The sequence below is a fragment of the Onychomys torridus genome, chromosome 11, assembly GCF_903995425.1.
Source record: "Onychomys torridus chromosome 11, mOncTor1.1, whole genome shotgun sequence".
In the NCBI taxonomy this organism is placed as follows: Eukaryota; Metazoa; Chordata; class Mammalia; order Rodentia; family Cricetidae; genus Onychomys; species Onychomys torridus.
This window is the reverse complement of record NC_050453.1, coordinates 18,364,352-18,392,232: the sequence shown is the minus strand read 5'-3', so window position 1 is coordinate 18,392,232 and position 27,881 is coordinate 18,364,352. Positions and strand designations below refer to the sequence as shown.

The 27,881-nt window shown below is 39.6% G+C and overlaps 1 protein-coding gene across 2 annotated transcripts in view; it reads right to left on the bottom strand.

The window, feature by feature from the left end:
• The window catches only part of Akt3 (AKT serine/threonine kinase 3), a 255,291-nt gene that overhangs the window by 5,133 nt on the left and 222,277 nt on the right, over positions 1-27,881 (bottom strand). For both annotated transcript variants that reach the window (XM_036201762.1, XM_036201763.1), the window contains exons 11-13: positions 26,446-26,660; positions 18,127-18,214; positions 4,486-4,588 (exon numbers count right to left, since the gene is read on the bottom strand). In XM_036201762.1, the coding sequence (XP_036057655.1) occupies positions 4,486-4,588; positions 18,127-18,214; positions 26,446-26,660 (406 nt within the window). The remainder of the gene's footprint in view (positions 1-4,485; positions 4,589-18,126; positions 18,215-26,445; positions 26,661-27,881) is intronic.

Sequence of the window (27,881 nt, the reverse complement as noted above, 5' to 3'; positions counted from 1 at the left end):
AATAAACTATTGCTGCAGTAGGTAGAAACACACCACATATAGTTTGTGTAGACATTACACAAATTCCCCTCTGCAAACAGCTGGGCAGCAATCCTAGGTAGTGTTGATACAGAGGGAAATCTGCCTCCTTAGAAAATATGGGTTCAGCCGGGTGGTGGTGGCACATGCCTTTAATCCCAGCATTTGGAAGGCAGAGGCAGGCGGATCTCTGTGAGTTCAAGGCCAGCCTGGTCTACAAAGTGAGTTCCAGGACAGGATCCAAAAGCTACACAGAGAAACCCTGTTCTGAAAAACAAAACAAAAAGAAAATATGGGTTCAGAAGCAAGCCAATTACATGCATCTTCTAGATCAAATTCCTTAGTTGTTTGCTGCAATTCTGACATGTGCCAATCACATCTGAGAAACAGTTTTCCCCACTAAAAGCTTTGTTCTTCTGAGTGTTTCTGTATAGCAAACCTGCAACAAGATCCAGACACTATGTGTGAGAAAGCATTGTGTTCTTCTACTCTAGATGACAGTACTGTCTTGGCTGAAAGCAGACCTTGTCCTAAGCCCAGAAGGGCTTTCCATGGCAGGTGCTGGTCTTGCCTAGAGAGGGAGGGAACACTGCTGGGTGCCCTAGAGAATTAAGACAGCCTCCACTGCCCCTTGAGTGACACAGTCTGCAATTCTGACGAGGAACCAATCTGAATCCACAGTCTGGCTGGGAGGCCCCCCTCCAGCTCTTGTCTGCTCCATCAGGGTTGGTCACAATGAGGCTGGTTCTTTGACCATGCCCAACCAAGACATAATGTCAGCAGCTCCCTGGCACCTGAAATACCTTGCTAGGGGGCTGCAGTGAATGGAGCTAGGGGACATGGCACCTGGTCAATGTATGTGAACATCTTCCTACTCTGGAGGACCTTGCAGACACAATGACAGCAATAATGAACATGCATTACACTGAAATGATCAACCCTACAGTTTTGCATCTCAATCTCTGCATCCAAGCAGCTTCAGGCACTTGCTTTTCTCAGAACATTTAACAAATGTAATTAGACAGTAGCAAAAGTGACCGGATCGCTCTCAAAGAAATGTTCCTCTTCTGTGAGAGGAAAGCATAGGACCATTGATGGATGTAATGAAAGACAACACATTCTAAAATCTGTTCCATTAATTAACACCAGTTAGGACAATCTGGCACATTGCTGCAGCTGTTTGTAGAAAATGGAACATTTTGCTTTATTTCTTAACTGCTGATTTATTCTTAAAAAATAATTAAGACTTTTTTGATTTACAAAACCAAGGTGGCAAGTGGGAAGGCAACTGCGAACAAATGGCATTTCTATGAACTTCTGAACCAAATCTGGGTGTAGGAGCTGTAACAAGGCGGGGGGGGGGGGGGGACTACTACTTTGTGTAATGATGGTTCACTGCCTCTTTTCTCTTCCCATAATGGAAACCTAGGATTTATGGACTGCCAAAGTTAAAGCTCTTGCCTTGGCCCTTAGAACCACAAACTTCAGTTAATAGCCACTGGAACCCCTCCTCTCCAACAGAAGCCCAGACAGAGAGAGGCTTGGCCATTCTCTCACATGCCTTTCCATCCTAGAGATCCTGAATGAGGCGAGAGGGGGCCGAGTTGTATGCTCTCCCTAACCCTAATCTGTGGCATACCCCGTCAGGCATGGACCGCACTGGCTGGGCTCTTGTTACTGCACTATCTAGGACCAGCAGCAGAGCAAAGCTAGACTCTACTTCTGAGGCCCACAGAAGTCAGATTCCCACAGACTAATAACACCCACCTTGGAAATTATGCTAACCTAAGGGCTTTCTGTACAGCCCTCTCTCTCTAGAAATGAACCCATCATCCTTCAACACTGAGGCTTATGCACATGACGACTCTTGTTGATTAGTGGAGGTGAGGAAAAGAGGTGAAAGTTAAATTCTAGAAGCAGAGCATATAAAGCATCTTATCTTCAACATTTCAGCATCATTTCAGAGGTTTTGGGAACTGAGAAATAAACATACACATTCTCATCTGGAGAGCAACCATAAGCGAACAGTTACAAATATGAAAGCAGGCTCAGTTAAGATGTCCTGGTCCTTGACTCCTGAGGTAAGTTAATCATGAAACAGTGCCTGACTAAGCACAATCTTTAATGGCTTCTAGTATCACTTGGTTGAAACTCTGTAGACTTTTGAACAGTTTTTGCTACTGTTTATTTAGTCTTACATTTCCACTCAGGGATTTATTACATTGGACCTATCCCTCACTTCTCATGTAGATCATAAGGACCAGTTCATCAGGTCACTCAAGTTTGGAGTCATCTAGAGACATTAAGAGCTGGCTTGTCAGGCACACTCCAGAGAAATGGGCTTTGAAGATTATCCCAGAATCCCTGGACTTCCTTGTGAAGGAGAGAGTTGAGGCATCACATCTCAGAACGAGTAAGTGGCAGAGACAAGACACAAAGCAGGCTCCCCAGCTTGGAGTCTATGTTTTCACATTTTCTATCTTGCACACTGGGCTTTTACTTTTAATTTTCTGAAGTGAACTATCTATTCATGCTTCTTCATTTCCAAGCCCTATCTATTTCTATTTTTTTTCCAAAATCACATGTTCAGCTGTCTTAAAAATAATCCCCAAATGCTAAAACCTCTGTTTAAGAAAAGAACCATCTTGAAAAGGACAGACACATGTCATGAATGAAGCTTGGTGTTAAGGCCTAGGCATGTTATTTCTAGATTCAGGAAGTTGAGGCATAAGGATCCTTTGAGTTCCAGACCAGGCTAGGCTTGTAAGAGTCCCTCCAGCCTACTTTCCAAAGAGACACTAAGATCTTCCTATCCCAATGTAGACTTTGGATGCTAACTGGGACGAAAGGAAGCCCAGATATCCACAGGCAACTTCACTGTGCTAAGAGCAGGACCTTTTCCTGACCCGAACTGTCCCAGGCTCCAGCCACATTTTATGTTCACTCGTTTAATAAATACTTAACAAGTATCTATCCTGGGACCTGTGACAGTCATTAAGTTATGAGATCCTTTCTCTCAGTAATATTATGTTACATTGACAAAAATAGAAAACAAATTAACAAGAAAAATAGCAAATAAAAGCATCATCAACACAGATGCATTACAGTAGAATGGAGCTTGTTAAGAGTACAATATTCCTCAGGCTCGGACATCAAAGGTGGTTCTGGGAAGGAATGTGTATGTATACTGAAAAGGGAGGTCAGTAGAGAGCTTTGCTCTGGGGAATGATGGTATGCAAATGACCAACCATAGATCCAAATGGCAGGGTCCAGCAAGAACTCAGGTTTGCTGAGTCCTCTTGGTTTGCTCAGTTACTCACCGGTGTTTCCCAAAGTTTTAAACAATTATATTGCTACATTCTATCCTGAAACCAGAGGCTGAGGCCTGTGCCCATAATTTCTACTCAGATAATCCTTAACTAACTGCCTGCAACTCCACAGGTTTTTGAATAGTCTCCAACTTCTTAGAGATGCTAAAAGACTACCATACCATTTGTAGCTCTCTTTAGCATGTGGGCATGTTAAGCGCTCAGCTGCGTCCCAGCTGAGGTGGTAAGCCCTGCTCCTAGCTGTGTGTGACACTGGGTTTCAATGTCTTCACTTATAAAAGCTAAGCACTTCTTCTTCGTAAATTTAAAGGCACAAAAGAACCAGAGTGCACATATGTGCACACAGACATTCCCCTCAGGGTGTATACTCTCCTGGGTGCGGGGCCATGGACCGCAGATGAGTCCTAGTTTGTGTTTCAACAATAAAATTAGTCAACCGTGACCACTATAGGGATAACATTTCATTTTCTTTTTCTGTCTCACAGACATTCAGTGTATTTGAGAAGTACCAACCAATAGCAGAGAAAAATGTTCAAACAAAGGGAAAGAAAGGAAGAAATGCTAAAGGATGCTACACATGGATGCCTGGGATTCTTTCAGCTTTCCAAACATCACCTCAAAACTCTACCCTATCTTCATTCTTCATCAAAACCTACTAATTTATGGCATTTCTCAGAGTACAAGGCATATATTAAGGTATATGGAATGACATGAAATGGTGTATGAACACACAGCCTAATGCATTTTTAATTTAAAGTACGTAAATGAAAATATCAAACTAAATTGTGTTTAAAGATCTTACTGTTTAAGGAAAGCCTAATTTTAAAAGTAAAGTTGAAAATGACTGAGTAAGGAGGATGTGCAGAAACAAGGTCTGGACTAAGGAATGCTCCTAACAGGCAGCAAAGCCTTGCTAAGACAGCAGTAAAGGAGGAGCCAGTCTGTAACTCCGCCTCTAATTTCCTACCCAGGACTGTTCCTGATGCTCCGCCCACTCCCTCATGGGGAGCTCCAAATTCTCAACAAAAATGGAATGAAAGTCACAACTGGATTTAATCTTTCAAGTAGCAAATGATTTTGAAGTAGACTGTTGTAAATTATTTTAGAAAGTTATCAACTGCCTAATAAATTTACTTACATTTTTCAGGTGGTGTTATTGTAATAGTTTGAGCTGTAAATTCCTCATCAAAATATCTGGTATCTGTCTCAGAAGTTACTTGAGGCTTAAAAGGAGGTACCAGCTGTAAGAAAAAAGAGTACTGTCAATATATTTCACTTCAGGAAATCTTCCTTTTAGGAAACCATTAGAGGGCAAACGGTGGAATGAGTGTTACAAAGACCAGAAGGCGAGTCACAGTGGAGGCAGACAAGATGCCTGGCTTCCTCTGTCACTAGTCTGAAGAAAGACTAGTGAGGTCTTGGTTACACCATAAACAGCTGATTATGTGAACGAGAAGAGTGGGCGGTCAGAAACCACCTTGAGAGGAGGGCACCGTACAGTGTGCTGTAATTATTTGTTGACAACAGGTGTAGAGGGCCATCAGAGGGATGTTGGCCACCAGGTGAGACGGTGCTTCTTCCCAGGGCAATCTTGCTTGCTATCCTTTCCTTCTTTCCTGGTACTTGGCTCAATTGGTTAATATTAAAAATATAACTTAGCTGTGAGTAGTGCCGCACTCCTGTGCTATCAGGACTCAGAAGGCTGAAGCAAGAGGATCACAAATCCAAGCCCAGTTGGGATGTATGGTGAGACCCTGTTTCAAAACCAACAAACCAACCTATCAACAAACAAAGAAAAGCAAAAGCCAACTTAACACAGCTGTTCTGAAAAGCAGACCACACCCCTACCTTTATAATTTGTAAAGAATTCTGCTTTTACAGAACAGGAATTGATGCCTACCTTTGCCTTAGATCAGAATTCTTAGCAATCTCTGAAGTTTGTGGAAAAACTGCATCTACAGCTTCCACTCCCTCCTCACAAGGGATGTGTCCTGAAGGCAGTCTGAAGTAACTGCGAAGCAGGGACAGAGCTAGACTGACTTTATTTAGCAAGAACAGGGTAGGAAGGAAGCCTCAGTTAGCTGAAAGGTATAGAAGCCTGATTCATGTTACCCTGTACTGGCTGTGAGTAAGGAGGGCTGGGGCAGGGTTCTCACTTGTCAGAGCTCTGACCCCAAAGGGCAAGAGAGACATATGGGTCTCCTTTTGAAAACAAGGTGCTCAGTCCCAGAACTTTTGAGTTTCATCAGAACAGAACATCTTACAGGGAGAGGAAAATGAGAAACAGGATGAAGAAATTAGCATGTTTTGCTAAAATCTTAAAAAAGAAACACACAATTACATTGAGAGAAGTGTGTTGTCCTCATTCTCACTGCCAGCAAATCTATAGTAAAATGTTTATTCTCAAACCCGGCAGTGGTGGCACACGCCTTTAATCCCAGCACTCTGGAGGCAGAGCCAGGCAGATCTCTGTGAGTTCAAGGCCAGCCTGGTCTACAGAGTGAGATCCAGGACAGGCTCCAAAACAACAGAGAAACCCTGTCTCGAAAAAACGAAAAAGGAAAAAGAAAGAAATATTTATCCTCTAGACTAAAAAAATCGATTTTTTAAAGTTGGAAAATGGGGTCTGACATCCAGCACAGGGAAAACGAAAGCAAAAGCGAACAGACAATCAAAATCTAAAGTAGACTTCCTGGTACACGCTACAACCCACACCAGGAGACAGGAGTGGGAGGGCTGGGGTCTCAGGCCAGTCCGGGCTACACAAAGAGACCTGTCTCAGACATAAGACTTTAAGTACAACTTTCAAAGAAATAGTAGCATTAAAGTGGCTTTAACCTGCTCCTCAGTGTCTATAAAAACAGGGAATCTGGACACAAAAGGAAATATATGAACTAAGGAAAGACCATATCAAAACTTAAGAAAAGATCACCAAACATAAACAAAAAAAAACCTAAGCCTTGAACAACAGTGCTCTCGCTCTCTCGCGTGCTCCCCCCCTCCTTATTTCTTTCAAAAACAAAAACAACAAAACAAAAAAACAACCTCCTAGTCTGTGATATTTTGTTATGGTCACCCTAGTACATAACAACTCCATGATCTTTTTTCATTTTGGCCTTAAGCCAATAGTATCACTCCATCTTTGTTTTCTCTAGGCACCTCTTTCAAAACAGTCTTCTATCAGTTAGCACAGTAAACCTCCCTTTACAAATGGTAATTACTAGCAAATCAGAATCACCTAATTATAAATTAGTTAGCTCTTATGTGCTAATTCAATAACAACCACATTATTAAAGTATAAACAATATATTTTCCCAACAAATGCATTATACTTGAAGCAGATCTTTCTTTAAAGTCACTGTATTTTTAGAAAATGTTCTAAATGATCAAAATAGTAGGATCAAGATTATAGGCTACTACAGTATGGATCTAAAATGTCCACAGAACTCAATCTGTAGCCCAGGCTGGCCTCAAACTCACAGAGATCCACCTGCCCCTGCCTCCCAAGTGCTGGAATTAAAGGTGTGCGCCACCACAGTCCGGCCCAACTCCATTCTTGACCATGCATGTTTCCCAATATTTAGTACCACTCATCTGCATTCTTGTTCTCCATTTTATTTATTTATTTATCTATTTATCTATTCATTCATTCATTCATTCATTATTTTCTGGAGCTGAGGACTGAACCCAGGGCCACTAAGCCAAATCCCCAACCCCTTGTTCTCCATTTTAAACCTTCATTTCCCACCTACTTTATCATCCTTTTTTTCTATAGAGGCAATCTTTCCTACAACTCAATACTCTGATTCCCCAGACACTCACATTCTTTGCTGTTCATACTCAAATGTTGGTTCCTTAGACAATTTTTCCTTGAATTAAACACCCTTCAAGTGGCAAGAACCTTTCTACTTATACTTTTAGACTAAAATCAGTTCCTATGTCTTAGTTATCTATAGCATCTACACTTCCTTTTCCTCTCTTGAAGCCTTCATTCTATTCTCCAAGGCAAGTTAACACATATCATTGTGGTGGTTTGAATAGGAATGGCCCCCACAGACTCATGTGTTTGAGTACTCATACTATTAGGAGATGGGACCTTGTTTGACTAGATGTGGATTGCTGGAGGTGGGCTTTGAAGTCTCAGATGCTCTAGCCATGCCCAGTGTGGTATTCTCTTCCCACTGCCTTAGGATCCAGATGTAGAACGCTCAGCTCCTTTGCTAGCACTCTGTCTGCCTGCACGATACCATGCTTCCTGACATGAGGATAATGAACTAAACCTCTGAAACTGTAAGTCGGCCCCAATTAAATGTTTTTCTTTATAAGAGTTACAGTGGTCCACCAACAAATACCAAAAAAAGGAAAATGCAACACTACTACAAAAAATAACAGGAATTAACAATCACTGGTCATTAATATCCATCAATATCAATGGTCTCAACTCACCTATAAAAAGACACAGACTAACAGAATGGATAAGAAAACAGGATCCATCCTTCTGCTGCATACAAGAAACATACCTTAACTTCAAAGACAGCACTACCTCAGAGTAAAGGACTGGGAAAAGGCTTTCCAATCAAATGGACCTAACAAGCAAGCTGGTGTAGCTATCCTAATATCTAATAAAATAGACTTCAAACTAAAATCAATCAAAAGAGATTAGGATGGACATTACATATTCATCACAGGAAAAATCCACCAAGATGAAGTCTCAATTCTGAACATTTATGCCTCAAATACAAAGGCACCTACATTCATAAAGGAAACATTACTAAAGCTTAAATCGCACATCAAATCCCACACATTAGTAGTGGGAGATTTTAACACACCACTCTTACCAAAAGACAGATCTACCAGACTGAAACTCAACAAAGAAATAAAGGACCTAACAGATGTTATGGCTCAAATGGACTTAACAGACATCTACAGAACATTCCATCCTAACACAAAAGAATATACCTTCTTCTCAGCAACCCATGGAACCTTCTCAAAAAAAATGACCACATGCTTGGTCACAAAGCAAATCTCAACTGATACAAAATTTTAACCTCCTGTATCTTATTGGACCACCATGCCTTAATGTTGATTTCAACAACAACAAAAATTATAAAAAGCCTACAATCTCCTGGAAACTGTGGGTCAAAAACCTAAAACACCAGTGGGTCAAAAAAGAAATTAAAGATTTCCTAGAATTCAATGAAAACGAAAGTACAACATACCCAAACTTAAGGGACACAATGAAAGCAGTAGTAAGAGGAAAACTCATGGCCCTGAACGCACACATAAAGAAGATGGAGAAATCTCAGACCAATGACTTAACAGCACAACTGAAAGCTCTAGGAAAAAAAACCTCACCTAGGAGAAATAGACACCAGGAAATAATCAAATTGAGAGCTGAAATCAATGAAATAGAAACCAAGAGAATAAAAAAAAAAAAAAAAGAAACAAAGAGTTGGTTCTTTGAGAAAAAAAAAAATCAACAAGATAGACAAACCCCTAGCCAAATTAACCAAAAGGCAAAGAGAGAGCACCCAGATTAACAAAATCAGAAATGAAAAGGGAGACATAACAACAGACAATGAAGAAATCCACAGAACCATCAGGTCATAATTCAAAAACCTGCACTCCACAAAACTGGAAATTCTGGAAGAAATGGACAATTTTCTGGATAGATACCACATACCAAAGTTAAATCAAGACCAGATAAACTATTTAAATAGACCAATAACCCCTAAAGAAATAGAAACAGTCATCAAAAGTCTCCCAAACAAAAAAAGCCCAGGAACAGATGGTTTCAGTGCAGAATTCCAACAGATTTTCAAAGAAGAACTAATTCCAATACTCTTCAAATTGTTCCACACAATAGAAACAGAAGGAACATTACCAAACTCTTTTTATGATTATACAATTACCCTGATACTCAAACCACACACAAAGATGCAACAAAGAAAGAATTACAGACCAATCTCCTTCATGAACATTGATGCAAAAATATTCAACAAAATATTGTCAAACCAAATCCAAGAACACATCAAAAAAATTATCCACCATGACCAAGTAGGTTTCATTCCAGGGATGCAAGGATGTTTCAACATATGAAAATCTATCAATGTAATATACCATATAAACAAATTGAAAGAAAGAAACCCACATGATCATGTCATTAGATGCTGAAAAAGCATGTTGAAAAAAATCCAACACTCCTTCATGATAGAGGTCTTAGAGAGATCAGGAATACAATAGCTAAACATAATAAAGGCAATTTATAGCAAGCCAACAGCCACCATCAAATTAAACAGAGAGAAACTCAAAGTGATTCCACTAAAATCAGGAACAAGACAAGGCTGTTCACTCTCCCCATATTTATTCAATATAGTACTTGAAGCTCTAGCCAGAGCTATAAGACAAGAAAAGTAGATCAAAGGGGATACAAATTGGAAAGGAAGAAGTCAAACTTTCACTATTTGCAGATGATATGAGAGTATACATAAGTGACCACAAAAATCCTACCAGGGAACTCCTACAGCTGATAAACTCCTTCAGTAAAGTGGCAGGATACAAGATCAACTCAAAAAAAAAAAAAAAAATCAGTAGCCCTCCTATACACAAATGATAAAAGGGCTGAGAAAGAAGTCAGAGAAACATCACCCTTTAAAATAGCCACAAATAACATAAAATACCTTGGGATAACACTAACTAAACAAGTAAAGGACCTTTTTGATAAGAACTTTAAGTCTCTAAAGAAAGAAATTGAAGAAGATATCAGAAAATGGAAGGACTCCCATGTTCATGGGTAGGTAGGATTAACATAGTAAAAATGGCAGTCTTACAGAAAGCAATCTATAGATGCAATGCAATCACTAAAAAAAAAAAAAATCCTGTATAATAAAGCAACCTCTGGAGGCATCACCATCCCTAATGTCAAGTTCTACTATAGAGCTACAGTAGTAAAAACAGCTCAGTACTGGTATAAAAACAGACATACGGACCAAGGGAATCGAATTGAAGACCCTGACATTAATACACACACATATGAACACCTGATTTTTGACAAAGAAGCCAAAACTATACAATGGAAGAAAAGAAAGTATCTTCAACAAATGGTGCTGGCATAACTGGATGTCAATATGTAAAAGATTACAAATCGATCCATATCTGTCACCAGACAAAAACTCAAGTCCAAGTGGATCAAAGACCTCAACATAAATCCAGTTACACTAAACTTAATAGAAGAGAAAGTAGGAAGTACCCTTGAACACATTGGCACAGGAGATCACTTCCTAAATATAACACCAGTAGCACAGACACTGAGCACAACAATTAGTAAATGGGACCTCTTGAAATTGAGAAGCTTTTGTAGGGCAAAAGACACAGTCAATAAGACAAAAAGACAGCCTATATAATGGGAAAAGATCTTCAACAACCCCACATCTGACAGAGGACTGATCTCCAAAATATATAAAGAACTTAAGAAACTAGACATCAAAATACTGAACAATCCAATTTAAAAATGGGCTAAAGAGCTAAACAGCGAATTCTCAAAACAAGAATCTCTAATGGCTGAAAGATATTTAAAGAAATGCTCAACATCTTTAATCATCAGAGAAATGCAAATCAAAAGGACTCTGAGAACCACCTTACACCTGTCAGAATGGCTGTGATCAAAAACAATAATGACAGTCTACGTTGGAGAGGATGCACAGCAAAGGGAACACTCCTCCACTGTTGGTGGGAATGCAAACTTGTACAACCACTGTGGAAATCAGTATGGCGGTTTCTCAGAAAATTGGGAATCGATCTACCTCAAGACCCAGTTATACCACTCTTGGGCATATACCCAAGGAATGCTCAACCATACCACAAAGATACATGCTCAACTATGTTCATAGCAGCACTATTTGTAATAGCCAGAACCTGGAAACAACCTTGATGTCCGTCAACTGAAGAATGGATTAAGAAAATGTGGTACATATACACAATGGAGTACTACTCAGCAGAGAAAAACATTGACAGCATGAAATTTGCAGGCAAATGGATGGAACTAGAAAATATCATCCTGAGTGAGGTAACCCAACCCAGAAGAACAAACATGGTATGTACTCACTCATAAGTGGATTCTACATAGAAAGCAAAGAACAATCAGACTGCAAACCATAGAACCAGGGAGGCTATCTAGCAGGGGGGACCCTAGGATGACTGTGACTTATAATAAGTTTTGGGTTTACTCAATTACTGGGCAAGCCTCAATCAAACATTTCAGTATTAGGATAAGAATTTATACTGTATCCAGCTGATAACAGAAAAAAAAAAAAAGTTACAGTGGTCATAGTGTCTTCTCACAGGAATAAAACACCAAGTAAGACAGTCATTGAGAAAGACCTTTAATGGGATTCTTTTCTAGATGCTTCTCCCTACTGCTATACCAAGAAATCTAGAAAAGGTCCCTGTACTGCATGTCATCTCCTTACACCAAGCACAGGTGCAACAATGTTGAGAACTAAGCTGCATTATGTTAATGGCACCTCTCCAGTCAGGCATGCCACTTATTACTGTTTTATATTTCCCTAAATTGTTCTTCCTCCTTTTCTTAAATGTCACATTTCCATTATTTTCAGTATTATATTTCCTTTCTATGCATGTTATCAATGCCAGAAAGGTCAATGACTAAAGTGAAGAGCTAAAGTCAACATTAGAATGCAAGCTAAGAAAAACTCACAGGAAACACATCAGGTAAATGCATGGACCTATGGTTAATGGTGAATTTACAGCATGTTTAACCACTTTTAAGCAGTACTCTCCAGAGTTCAGTGGTATAGCTCTATGGTAAAGAGCTTACCTAGCAAGCATGCATCTTGGGTTTATTCCCTAACACCGCAAACATCAGAACAGTTATCTATAAAGCAAAAATTATAATTATCATCTACTGTGATGTTTACTGTATGAAAGAGAACAGATCTCAGACGAGGGCAGCACAGAAAGGAAGAGAGGAAAGATTTTGGCTGAATGTGGTGCAGTCCGAGCTAAATGCAGACGGGGGCGAGACACACACTGCAGAGTCTAGACACCCCTTCAACAATGAAATGATAGAGACGGCTAGTCAGCTTACAACAGAGGCAAAAGGGGACTAGAGATACCCAACCAATCACAAGAGATAGGCAGAGAAAGGCAAGGAAGAAACTAAAAACCAGCCAGACAACTATTATCAATAAATGAATTAAATGAAGATAGCTATACATTACATTTCATTAAGTCATGTTATCTGGTAAGAAAAAACAACAAACTACATGTTAAAACAGAATCTACTTATTTAAATTTAAATAGACAAGAGGAAAGTGGTGAGGAAAGACTTATTACACACACACACACTTATATTTACTAAGAGAAAAAAATAATAATCCCGTGGGTTAATTCAACAAGACACAGCAATCCTAATTTGAAATATATAGAGAGTGGACGGTGCAAATTCAAAATCCAGATAACGGGCTGCGAGTGCAGCTCTGTGGCAGAGCACTGGCCTTGCACGTGGAGAGATCTGGGTTTAAGGAGGATCACTGAAAAAAAAATAACAAATAAACAAAACCAAAAAAGAAACTCGAACTTAAAAAGATGTTTACAATCGGGGCTGAAGATGTCCGCAACTGCTTGTCAGGAACAGAGAGCAGCAGTCCCGGGAAGAGCGCCGCCGCCATGAACCGCGCCATCTGCTACTTAACAGAACATGTGTCCCACAGCCACAGAAGCATCTCAGTAAAACGCGCTACAGAGTTAGAGCAGAGTCTGTGCTCTCTTCTTCTCCTCCCTGCTCTATCCCTGATAATGTAATTTTTTTAAATTTTTCAACTGTGTTATGGAAAATGTCACACAAAAAGTAATGAACCAGACTCAAAGCCATAGTCTATAGTTAGAACAGCAATTTGGTTCTTCCTTACCCCCTAATATATAGCTGTTTTTTTTTTTTTTCTCTTCTACATGTTATATAAATAAAATATTTAAAACATTTCTAAATGAAAATGTACTAAAAAAATAAAACAAAACACCAGACCTAAAAGTCCCAGAACACTGTCTCTCAACCTCCCTAGGCTGCAACCCTTTCACACAGTTCCTTACAACCATAACATTATTTCATTGCTACTTCATATCTGTAATTTTGCTAGTGTTATGAGTCATAACATAAATATCTGTGTTTTCCAATGGTCTTAGGCAACCTATGTGAAAGGGTCGTCAACCCCCAAAGGGTTCAGAACCGTTGGCCTAGAGAAAAATTTTGTGCTTAATTAAGTACATACATTAGCAACAAAAAAAGTTCTCAAAAGCAACAATCATGGCTCTAACCTAAGGAAACTAGCAAAGTCAACTTGAATGCAGCAAAATGATGAAATAATCAAATGGTGTTAGTGATGTAGCACAGTGGCAGCACACTTCTCTAGCATATGTAAGGCCTTGGGTTCAAGCCCCAAAACATATACACAGACACACAGACACAGAGACACACACACAACAAATAAATAAAATCAGAAACAAACCCACAATAGAGAAAAATCAGTAAAATCTAAACTAATTGGATTCTTTTAAAATCTGAGGCTGGGGGTTGGAATGAGGCTCACGGTGAAGAGTACCTGCTCTTCTGCAGAGGACTGGAGTTTGGTCTCCAGGCTCCAGAATACACACGGCAGCTCACCACCATCTACAATCTAATAACCTCGATGAAAACTACACACTCATGGACACTACACAAACACACACACACGCACAGTGAGTACTTACAGGTGCAGGCAAAACACTCATATACATAAAATAAGTAAATCGAAAAATGTTAAAATAATTAAATGTAATTAAATCTGAGGCTGGACTAGTTAATGGTGCATACTGTGATCCAAGGAAGAAGGGAGCTGGTTGGGGGCAAGACAGGCTACACAGAAAGACCCGGGCAGACAGCAGGGAAGAGTATGCAGACCAGGTTAGACCAGCAAACACCTGCCAGATAAATCTCCCAGCTTAAGCTCAAGCCGATTGTCCCTGTCTGCAAAGGAAGCAAGATGCACTCCCAGAGCAGAGGACCAGCTCCTCCAACCTTTTCCCCAGGGGCTACCATGCTACAGTTAGCTCACTTTCTAGCCTTTGAAGAGAATGATTTAGACCTGGCTTTAAGACACTAAATATGTCATCTCTACTCTGTCCAAACATTTAGAAAGGGGTAGAAAAAGGCAGTTCTTTGTGAGTTTCAGCCACCCTGGTTACCATCATCAGTTCTACGTTACACAAGAGATACACAGTGAGACTCTGTTTCAAAAGAAATTTTAATTAGAAAACTGGGCATTAATTGTGGACTAATATATGAAATAATAAGCTGGGCGGTGGTGGCGCACACCTTTAATCCCAGCACTTGGGAGGCCGAGGCAGGCAGATCTCTGTGAGTTCGAGGCCAGCCTGGTCTCCAAGGTGCAAAGCTACACAGAGAAACCCTGTCTCGAAAAACCAAACCCCCCCACCCCAAAAAGGAGAAGAAATAATAAACACACAGTTTACTAGTAAGTAACAAAGTATCCAAATTAGATACAAAATACCTAATTATGCATAAGGTACACACTTTAGTTTATATTGTATTTATTTATGTATTTGAGTGTGTGTACAGGGTCTGCATGTGGCACAGGTCACATGGGAAGGTCAGGCGACAACTTGCAGGAGAAGGTTACCTCTTTCTACCATGTGTGTCATGGGGACAGAACTGGGGTCAGGAGGCTTGAGGACAATGCCTTTTACCCATTGAGCCATCTTACTAGTCCAATGCACTACACATTTTAAAGACAAAACTTTTCAATTTTAGTTTATTTCATGATTCCTATTTACAAAACACCCGACTTCTTACTAACTTCATTAAAATTGCTACTGCTATCAGAAGATCTGAAAGTGGGTTTCTTATTATTTGTCCTATATGAACCCAGAGATACAACACTGAAGGGTGCTGTGGTAAGGTTATTCCTGAGTATAGGAGGCTGTCTGAAAACACCAGCTGTCCACCTGACAAGCTGGACACCTAGAGGAGGTATGAGTCAACAGTAAATCTACTGTTTAAAGAAACTGACATTTTTGTGCTTGTATTTCTTGTAACATGCTTTACACTTAAAATAATTTCTTTACATAAATTTCATAAAGTTACATCTTGGTAGCTTCTATTCTTATCAAATTTCTATCCTCATAAGAAGGGTATCTGATTATATTAGTCATAGGACCATCTTTAGTCTGAATATATGTTTCCCAGTAGACAGAAAAGGTGTTCCTTCATAGACACACTGCTTGGGTTCTAAAGCTTTCTCTGGTATCATCAACAGCCATTTAATGTGACCCTCTGACCACTGCTAAGGAATGCCATTCTCCAGACAGAAGTTTCTTCACAGGACTGAGAAGTTCTTCCTGTCAGTTAGCAGAGCCACAATGCATCCTGACCACTGCCTCTTAGAGAAATGCTGCCTTCCTTCTTTCTAGTTTTAGTAACTTTTATTTATTTTGCACGTTTGGTACTGGGATGCAGTGCACGCCCTTACACATGCTAAGCAAGAGTCCTGCCACTGAACCACACACGCTCTCTTGTTTTGGGAAAGAGTACTTCATGGAGAGGGTATATTCAAGGGATGGTATTAAGTTGCAGTTTATTGTTTTATATTCCAAAGAAAGTCTCTGACTGCAGGGAACCATGTAGCTGCCTTGACAAGCATGTATCATAGGTTTTTCAGAGTCCATGGAGCTGGGAGCACAATGTGCCTTCCAGTTCCTGAGAGTCTGATGCACACTCTCAGGCAGTGAAGCATTCAGGCTGCTTTGTCTCTCTGTATGTTCCCTTAGTAGTCAAGGAAGCATGGAAACTTGACAGGACAATTGGTCTTAGACATTAATCTTGCATAATGACTTGCAAATGTCACTGTATCTTGGCAACTGCAACTGTATTGATCCAGACAACTGCCCTTATCTTCTGTTTCTAACAAAGGTATAAAATGTCTGAGTGCTCTCAATAAAGTTGTCACAGCCTCAGTTGTGCTGTAGCTCCTCCAACCTGACCTGATTTCATTCCTCACGGCCAAATCAGTTGCCCTTCAAGCATTAAGTGAGGGTGCTTACACCTGACCATGCATTTATTTTATCCAGTTCTTCTGTAGTGTGGACATGATGAGACAAGAGCATAGTGCACAGAGGCTTTCGTAGTACATGTGTATCTCATAAGGATCATTATCTAGGATGTGAAGTGGATGCAACTGTCTGCATCAAGTCAATAAACATTCACATCATTCAGAATGCTCATGAGTTTCATAGAGGCTGTGAAAGACCTAGTACATGCATGTGCCTTCATAAATTAGGAATTCAAAACACGTGAGCTTTGTTGAAGTGAAGATATGAGCAAACTGTTTTAATGGACAACCATTAGGATACAGAAAAGGAAAGAAAATCACCAAATTTCCCACTGCCAACAATGAGACATAAAATGGAAATACCAATCATTTCCCATGTGATCTATATTGTCATCCTTTTATGGGGCTCAAAGAGGAAAGTATTTAGCACAAAACAAATGTTTCAGATAAAAAATAAATCCAGAAATGGCTGTATTAGACAAAATAAGAGATAAGATATCCAATAAATTACTAACATCCAAATTTCACATTAAAATTTTATGTAAAGAGCTAGAGAGAGAACTCATTAGGTAAGGGAACTGGCACACAAGCATGAGAGCGTGAGTTCAGAGTTCCGGCACCCATGTAAAAAGCTAGCTACAGTAGCACACAGTGACACCCCACAGCTGAGGGATAGAGGGACACAGATCCCTGGAGCTCAATCCAGCCAGGCCAGCCTCATCAGTGAGCTCCAGGCTCAGTGCAAGAACATATCTGCCATCTGACTTCAACCTCCTCCCACCACCCCCACCACCACCACCACCACCACCACCACCACCACCCCCACCACCACCACCACCACCACCACCACCAACACACACACACACACACACACACACACACACACACACACACACACTCACCAAAAAAAAAAAATTGATGGAAGCATTTAAAAATTAAAGTCAGTGTCTGTATTAACAATATCTGAAGGCAAAGGAAATACTAAAACTGGTAGAGGCAGGCATGGGCTGTACATCTGGAGCCAAGCACTGTGAGGGCCAGACTAGAAAGCCACTGTGGCTGAGGGCAGGGCCAGAATGCACAGCAGCTCCACGAACGCCTGAGATGTGTGACACACAGTCTCAAAGAATGAGCAAAAGCCAACAGGAAAATGAACATGACAATAAAAATAAAGATACGTAATTGGTAGCAATCATTTCTGTGGGAAATAGTTAAGTTACAAGCAACAGAAAGGATACAAATAAGACCATAAAACATTACTTTGTTAAATACAAAAACTGTTTTTTCTGCAAACTGTTTTAAAAATAAGGATTTATATATTTGAATGTGAAATGTTTTGAATTAAAGACATAAAGGCATTTTTTATAAATTATTATTATTTCTTTTTTTTGGCTTATCTAAATGAAAAAAAACAAACAAACGTCAGGTGTCTTTTTTTTTCAACTGGAAGAAATAAAGCTGAATAAAGTATTATGAAGAGAAGATAAACTCTTTGACAATCTTGAGAAGAGTTTCAAGATGCACAAAATTATAAATAAAAATTTGCGCTAAGAAGTTTTGTCATCATTTAAACACAAAGTAAAATAGAAAGTATCATTGCATCATTAAAGTCCATTCCCATAAATTTCTGCTGTGTACAGTACACAGAGACATCTTACCTTTTTGTCGTAGACATCTTGCCAGTTTACTCCAGAGAAGAAACTGTGCCTCATGATTTCTTTTGCATCATCTGGCCCTCCACCAAGGCTGTGAGTATAGAAATACAATTTAATGAAAGGATAACACTGACATATGCCACACAATAAAAACTTTTGGGCAGATAAAATTTATTGTGCTGTAATTTTTAAATGCATAGCTATAAAAATTTAAAAACTTTAGTACCCCAAATTTCCAAACATACTACTAAATAAGAACCACCCACCCTTAGAGCGAGGTAAAAGACAAAGGCTTTGGAGAGAGCCCTGCAGAGGCAAGCACGTCTAGAGAGGAGGGAAGGGACAGTGCTCCCACTCTCAAGGACAGATAGATAATACAGCCCCTCTGGGGCTACAAGATTTAGAAATACATGGGGGGCACCAGTTACAAGAAAGGGAAACCATAATAACTGTCCCCTTCTGTGTAACTGAGTCAAAATGTTCCTTTGTTAATGTAAATCCTGAAGTAAACAATTGGTTAGAGAAATATCTGTGGTCCTGGTAGAGTAAATTCCAATACTGGAGAAGCTGAGACAGATCTGAGTTTGAGAAGGCCAGCCTGGTCTACATAGTGAGTTCCAGAACAGCCAACGCTACAAAGAGAGACTGAGACCATGTCTCAAAAAGAACAACAAGAAAACTACCTCTGGAGAGCACTGTTGCAAATAAAAACTCAGATTGCTTTCATAACTCAAAAGAATTGCAGAAACAATAATGTTATCTATGAAATATCCTTACAGGCCAATTTGCTATGCAATTCAGAATATAAAAATAGAAGTTAAAAATACACCCCAAGTTTTAAAGTTATTTTTATTTAAATAATATGTGACCTGATAGGGAAAAAAAAATCAAGTATTTTCTAGTTTCTATGGTTTAATTTAGTACCTCTTCATTAAAAATAAACATACATGAAAAAATAAGAATGGAAAGGAGGGATAAGAAGGAAAACAGAAAATAAATACACAAGAGAAGAAAGAGAAAAAGAAGGTAAAGGAATTTTCCACACTGGAGTTTGGAATTAACACAGCAAACTTTCTTAGTACTTAATCATGTATAGACACATATATGTGTATGAGTTCATTATGATTTTTACTATTATAAAGGATGTGAAGTGTAAATTATGTGAATTATAAATACAAAGAAAAGGTATAGAACGTTTCCATTATCAATCAGCCACAAAATATCAGAGAAAATTTTCCATTTTTGTTCAATTCCAAATTCAACTATAAATGAGTATGTTTTCTAATTAGTTCTATCACGGGTACTGTTCCATTTGTTCATGTTAAAGCCAGAGAAGACAGGGCCATGGAAACTGCAAATGTGACTTCTGTCAGTGAGTACTGGCTGATGTGAAAGTCTCCACAGGGCAGAGCACAGACTCTCCTCTCCTGGCATTCACAATGTCACAGAACAAAAGCTCTGCAACCGAGTCTGTACTGTTAACCTCTTCTTCACCACTTTCTTAGCTCCACAGAATCAAAGGAACAAACCCTGACTTGGAGGACTGGTCAGTTTTTGAAGCAGAAATGCTACCCCCATGGCCAATTTTAAAACACTGTAGTAGAAAATCAAATCACTATCTATTGTCTCCACATAAACACAACCTCAGAAACAAGACAAGAATACTATGGAACAAAATCATTAGAGTGATTAGTATGACTTAGTACTTTGCTTTCACTATTCTTGATTTAATTTGCATATTTGATTTTTAAAGAAATCAATGATTATTGAATAACAGGCACAGCTTACGACAACCCTGGAAATTATAGCTAGTTCTGGTGATCTGTACATACTAACATTAACACACCACTAAATAGAGGAAAAACAACAACTAAACAGTTAGGGAAAATAAGGACAGACTAACTGTCCCTGAGCTGTGTTATCAGAGGTAAGGGCTCCATGTCTGAGAAGGACCTAACTCGTCAAGTGAAACCTGATGTAACTAGTAGACACATGAGTAGCTTTGGTGTGAAACCCAAGAAAGGCTGCCCTAGGACCTACAGAGAATTCTTTAAATATATTCCACTCAGAGGTGGACATTAGATTGTATAACATGATCGCAGAGTTCTTATCTGGAGCCTTCAGTCTGGTGATTTGCAATTATTTAAGATTTAGCATCTGATCTCTACACTCACTGTTTTTCCAGTTATGCTGTCTCCCCTGGGAGGCAGAAATCAGTACTGGGTTAACAAGTCATTCTAAGCTTGGCTTAAGGAACAAGAAAAATCAAAATAGCAAAATATTTATTTCTCAAAGGATTTGAATATTTCAAAGTATAAATCAAAGCAGTTTGCGTAAAAAAGCAGAACTCTATTTTCTTATAGTTTATAGTTTGTTTATAGTTTACAATATTCTTTACATTTTATATGTACTTGAGAAAGTACATGAAGTAGAGAAGCAGCCATTCTACAAGTTAAAAAACAATCTGGATTTACTCATTTTTGTATAAAGCCTCAGTTCTTTTGCAATAATTGTCTTAGAACATAGCTAGCATGTTTGTCAAAATACACAAAAGAGTGCTCGTGAATGCTATGCAATCTGAGATTGCAGTTGTAGATTTCATCTTAGAAGCTGAAATCAATTAGTATAAGTTTCTTCAAAGTGTGAAGCTGTCAAACATTTCAATGTCAATGGCTCCCTAATATATAATTTAAAGAGTTCAAAATGGTGTCAAAATATGCTTTGAATTGATGCTTTGAACTCATTCATGCCTAAGACCATTACATTTCAACATCAGAACACCAAAATAAACCTTTAGCTCCCATGTGTTCTATGAGGAACATCATAGAATTCCCATTTCCTATAGTCTTTTTTTTTTTTTAAGGATTTATTTATTTATTATGTATACAGAAGAGGGCACCAGATCTCATTACAGATGGTTGTGAGCCACCATGTGGGTGCTGGGAATTGAACTCAGGACCTCTGGAAGAGCAGTCGGTGCTCTTAACCTCTGAGCCATCTCTCCAGCCCTCCTATAATCTTATACCCAGCATGATGTGATGATCTTCATGTAAGCTGTGCTGAAGGATATAAAGGAAAGACACACAGGAGGGTCACACAGTAAAGAGAATACGCTTCTGGTGGGGGTGCAGGTGGAAAGGACTCAGTTTTCTCTAAGGGGCTGGCCAATGGGAGTTGGACCATGCTCCAGTGAGTATATGCGTAACACAAATTGAACATATGGTAGTTCTTTTTCTTCTTCTTCCTTTTCCTCTTCTTTTTTGGGAAGGAGGTCACAAGGGCAGGCAGGCAGACTTGAGAGGATTGGGAAGTGAGTGTGACCAGGATGCAAGATGTGAAATTCCCAAATAGTAATTAATAAAAATATTATGTTGAAAAAATAAAAAGCCCAACAATGGTTAATCCTTTGGGAGAACTCACAGCAATTCAGTAAAGAATATTAGAAAAATTCAGGCATCACTTAAAGTGGCTGAATTAAAAAGAAATTTCAGTACTGACTGTGTTCAAAGCCTCCTGGGGGCTGTTGCTGGCTTATCTGCTTCTGAGAGGTAAACTGATCATTTCCCAGGTTTCTGTCCCAGTCCCTCCTCTTCCTCCCCTTTTCCTTCCTATGCTACTTGCCCACCTCTAGGGATCTTCCAGATGTCAGTGGCCACCCAAATCACAGCTGGCTGCTGGGACTCTTTTAAGCACTGGTTGCATTTCTTCCAGAGGCTTAATTTGACATTTCCATCTTAGTTTGCCAAGGAAATCTCAGACTTGGTAGATGTAAAGTTACTCTCAGCATCCACCATTGCAGCCTCTGCCTTTCTACTCCTCAAATTCATCACCCTAACTGGGCACTTCTAGGACCCCACCCCAACTCCCTTACCGTTTCTATTTATTCAAAACTGTACTCCTTGCTAGTTTTTTATTTTATTAAAAAAAAAAACCCTCTGCTTCAAAAAGAATCTACTTTATCTAGAAATTTTGTCAATTGTTTTTATAATATGATCTCCCTATGTAGCTCAGGCCGGCTTTAAACTTGAAATCCTCTTGCCTCGGCATCCTAAGTGACGCATCTGCTGTACAGGCTTTGTACAGTGCTCTGCATTCCTGCCCTTTGCTTTTCCAACCAGACCACACCACACCTGCCAGGGCCACCTTCTCATCACACACACCTCATTATACCATCTCTTTCTTTAAAAAATTCTTCTGGTTTCTCATCCTTCCCTGAATAAAGATTGCTTCCTAAGAAACGTAAGATCCTTACAATCTAGTACACTGTTTCATCTTTTACTGGAGCTCCGCTCATACCCCACAGTCTAGTCACTGAACTTTTCCAATGCTGTGTTCTCATGCAAGCCTAGCCGTATTTACATGCAGATGAGGCCTGGAGCTCACAGCCTCTTAGGCTGAGTTAATGATCTCAAGAGCAATTGCACATAGTTGGGCCTAAGAATATCCAAGTGTTACATGATATTTTGTTTGTGTTCTGACAAATACATCTTGCCTGGAGATCAGAGGGTGGAGCAGCCACTAGTTAACCACAGAGAACAGGCAATGATGGCTCACACTTGAATCCCAGCACTTGGGAGGAGGAAGCAGGAAGATCAGAAGTTCAAGGCCACCCTGGGCTACAGGAGATTGGATTAAAGAAAAATGGAGTCCTTAATCCCAGCATTCAGGAGGTGAAGACAGGAATATAAGGCAGGTGGAGACAGGATCTCAGCCTCCCCCCCCCCCAATTTGGTCTGAGGATGCAGAGAGGTAAGAAATTTCTATTGGCTGCTGCTCTGCTTCTCTGATCTTTCAGCTTTCACCCTCCATTATCTGATTTCAGGCTTTCATTGTGAACACTAATTAGGATCACGCTTCATGCAAGCATAGGCCTGTGCCCTTTGTTATTCTACAAATCTATAAAAAGATGTGCTCATGGTATTCATCTTTGCATCCTCAGGACTTTGATGCAGCAGTACAGACGCTTGCCACATTATATAAAAGCTTTATAAGCTTGAGAGAAGAAAATTAGTATCAGGGCCCTAATAGTCTTAAAATTTATCTAACATATATTCAAAAGTTCCTAAGTAACTACTATGTGCTATATGTATGATGGGAATGAGCCAATAGCAGATAAATTAGTGGTACACAAAAAACACAAACTTTGTTTTACCAGCCACTTACAGAGACAGCCACAGAACAAAGAATGACCAAAGTTATCTAGAAGAGTCAGAAAAGATGGGATAAAAATTGACTACCCTTGAAACCAAGTCAAAAAATAAATTCTCCCTGACCCAAAAGGATGAAATGGTAGGCATAGCTCTGCTTAAAAACAATCTTTCAGCAAACTCTGCTCATTACTTAACTGTGAAATAATCACCATAAATGTAATACATCTCAAAACCTATACTGAAAAAGTTGGTGTACTGTATACAAGAAATATAAGAAACACTAAGCACACATCAGGAAATTTGGTTTTCTATTCATGTTCCGCATGAATTTTCAATGAGACCACAAAAAATCACTTACCTTCTGTATATGAAATGTTTATAAGTATATATCCTGGAAGGCCCCTAAAAAAGCAAACTAAGTCCCAGGAAAGTACCCAGAGGAGAAAAAAGGAAAAAACAAACAAAACAACAACAACAACAACAAAAACCAGTTTAGAAGTCTAAGGAAGCCAGGTGGTAGTAGCGCACGCCTTTAATCCCAGCACTCAGGAGGCAGAGGCAGGTGGATCTCTCTGAGTTCGAAGCCAGCCTGGGCTACAGATTGAGTTCCAGGAAAGGCTCCAAAGCTACACAGAGAAACCCTGTCTCAAAAAACAAAAACAAAAAATAAACAAACAAAAAGAAGTCTAAGGAAACATCTCAGTCACTAAGATCATTCAATATGGTCTTTGGTTTTCACAAAACAGAGTCTTGGGAGAGGGCATCTTTCCCTCACCCATACCTCCACATGGCAGACAGGAGTGGGGGTGTCCAGCTCTGACCACAGGGTCAGCTCTGGTGTGTTGCTTAAGTGAGGTGTACACCTGTGGTGAGGGGTAGGGCCATCTTTCCCTAGTGCAAGGAGGAGCTCTCCTGAGGGGCAGTTTAGGCTCCGAAGTCACAATGGTCCTCGTGGCCGCACAAGCCACCCAGATCAGTATGGCCTCTGCAGTAACATAGCCCTCAGACACCAACATTAGCACCTGAGCAGGTGAGAGAGCTGGTCCAGGATCACAAGAGTAGGAGAGCTGACCCTGACTCTCACCAGCTGTAGCACACCAGAGGGCAGGCTCTGCACCCATCTGGGCAGCACATTAGAGCTGACCCTGTGGTCAGTGACACAGGTAAGCCAACCTAGAGGACATCAGAGCAGGACAGCTAAACTTACCATCCCAATATGCTCCCCACAGCCATCAGGAGAGAAGGCCCTGTACCTCATCTGGGGAAACAGTAGAGTTGGCCCTCATGGTTTGAGTGTGGGTGAGCTGGATCTAAGAGCCTGAGAGCACGAGAACTGGCCCCACTCCTTGCTGCAGGCTACAATGGGTGACCTACCCTAGGCAGTGCTGGAGAGCTGGCCCAGGTGGTGACGATGGGGAAATCCTGACAAGCTGACCAATCCAGCTACCATTCAGGCCCAGAACTAGGGCTGAGTTTGCCTACCTCAACATCCACCTCATCTATGAACTGCTGGAGCATGTGAAAGGGAAGAATCTACAGATCCAAAACAGCAGGATCCCCATGACACAGGACAACACAATATCCAAGAGAGCCCAGTGAGAGCCCATTATCAATGGCATAACAGAAGCCCGAGCCCTTGAGACCAATGACTCATGGCAATGAACACTTGCAAGTAAAGATGAACAGACTAAAGGGTAAACTGTGACTCAATGAGCCACACTACAGATTCCGTAACAATATTTTTCTCTCGCTCTAATTGTTTTCTTTTGTTTGTTTTTGTTTTTTCTTTTAAATTTGGTTTTGTTTTGGGAAGAAGGTCACAAGAGCAGAGAGCAGATGAGAGGGGACAGGGAGATAAGTGGGATCAGAATGCATGATGTGAAATCCACAAAGAATCAAAGAAAGTTAAAATAAACTTTAAAAAGTGATTGTAAACTCTTTATTGTATCTGATTATTTCTGCTGAAAGCAGTATGGTATTCTTAAAAATTTATTTACTTTTAAATTTATTCTTTACTTTATGTGTATGAGTGTTTTGCCTGCATGCATGTTTGTGAATCCTGTGCTTGTCTGGCATACCTCAGGAGGTCAGAAAAGGGTGTTGGAGTCTGTGAAGTGATGTTACAGATGGTTGTGAACCATTATGTAGGTGCTGGGAACAGAACCTGGATCCTCTGCCACAGCAGCAAGTCACTTAACCACTTATACCATCTCTCCAGCCCCACATTCTTATAAATTTAAAAATTAGATACCTACAGTGAAAAATCTCTGCTAAAGTAGACAAAGATCAAGTACTAAGAATTCACATACTTCTTTCACTCATTAAAAGTCTCTCAAATATGTGTTAAGCATGAATCATAAAACACTGTAACAAGACATTACGTGGTGTTCTGGATGACCAAAAACATGAAGTCACCTATCCTCTAGATGCCTAGAGTTTAATGAACTTTTGAGGAAGTTCTGATACTTATGGGGAGAGGAGAGTCTCAGTCTCTCTCTCTCTCTCACACACACACACACAACATACATTATGGGAAAAGGGAGAAGATATACACATTATCTCAAGTTATGGGCATTTTATAAACAAATTATTTCACATATAACTAGTGAGTGTACTGTGAATTAATACACAAATGGACAAAATACAGTGACTGAGCAGTAAAGGCTATAGAAGAGTTTAGCTCATAATCAAAAAAAAATCTGTAAAAACAAAATTATAGTGTCTTGCTTTTACAATCAATTTTTCAGCCATATCTGGAAAAAATTACATAACATAAAATAGAAATGTTAACCTAGATAGTAGGGGGAGAGGAAAGCAGAAATAAGCCTTTTCTTTCCGTTATGTGAGTCAGTAGAAATGTAAAGCCCTAGAGACTGAGAGAAGAAAAGGGAACATCCCAATGCCTACAAGATCAATTAAGACATTGTTCATTCATAATATACAAATATACAGAATTTCTCAAATGTCCTTATTTGGAAAGTTTGTATAATACTTTTAAGTTAGGAAAGAGTTGATATGTTTTTAAACTTTTATATTATGCCCTTAAAAATAAGTCAGTCTCTCAGTGGGAAAATGTCTACACCAAATACAATGCTTCCTGCAGTCTATTATACTTCATGAATTCTAACCAAATTCATCAGCAACTTATGAGTTGTTTGTTATTAAGGCTTACCGTTTATTTGGATCCTTTATCAAGAGCCCTGAAAGCAATGATTTTGCATCTGAAGAGAGTGTTCGAGGAAATTTAATGTCTTCCATTAGTATTAGTTCAAAGAGTTTCTCATGATCCTGGTTGTAGAAAGGCAACCTCCCACACATCATTTCATACATGACAACACCCAGGCCCCACCAGTCTACCGCTCGGCCATAGTCATTATCTTCTAATACCTAGAAATGAAACCAGCAAAATGCATTATTACTATTACTACTACTGCTACTATTACTACTACTACTACTACTACTACTATTATTATTATTATTATAATATAATGAAACACCCTCACTATATGGCCTTGGCTGGTCTAGAACTTGCTATGTAAACTGATCTTGTCTCAAATTCATAGAAGTCTGTCTGTCTGCTTCTGGAGTGCCATGCCCAGCCCATGTACATTAATGGTTAAAGCATTATTCAAAAGAAGTAAATTTTATATAAAAATGAATACAACTTCAATTACTTATATGAAACAACATTTATTCAGAAACACTCAATGTACAAAAAAGCAAAAGTCATGAAACTTTTGTTAAGTGAGTCTGAGGTACATCTCTATCTATGTAATCAAATGAAAGCATCAGCTAGTATGTTTGCTTATTCTCTTTCAGGTCTGCTGCATTTCACATCCTGAGTCCCTCCAACAACTTAAACTTAGGCCATGCTGGTCACAGATCACATACTGTGCATTACACATTTTACTTTGAGAAGGAAGTTTAAAACAAGAAAGAAATCAGGCCTAGAAAGCCGTCTCAGTGGCTAAGAGTACCTATAAGAGCTAGGTCCCATCCTCAAAACCCACATGGTGGTTTATAATCATCTCTAACTCCAGTGTAAAGTGAGCAGACATCCTTCTCTGACCTCTGTGGGCACCTGGTGCCCATGATGATGCACACACATAAGAGAGGCAAAACACTTATACACACAACATTAATTTTTTTAAAAGTGCAATAATACAAATCAAACACTGAAAGATGAAAACATCAAACAATTTAATTTAAAGAATGATCAGTATAGAGTATGGCAGTAAAATAATAAATAAGACAACTTTTGAGAGCCCTTCCTTATTTATGTTTAAAATCTTTCAGAAAATAATGAATGAAATGAATATCAGTATTTATTATTTTGAAATATTATGTATTTTTATCTGAAACCTCAGAAGCAACGAACTTTAGCCAGGTGTAGTGGAATCGCACTCAGGAGGCAGAGGCAGTGGATCTGAGTTCAGGACCAGCCTGGTATACAGAGTAAGTTCCAGGAGAGCTAGGGCTTCACAGAGAAACCCTGGGGAAGGTAGGGGGAGGAGGTTAAATGGGTGGAGGAGAGGAGGAAGGAGAGGAAAAGAGAGGAGAGGGAGAAGCTATGGACTCTTTGTGGCATATGTTCACATATATATCTCA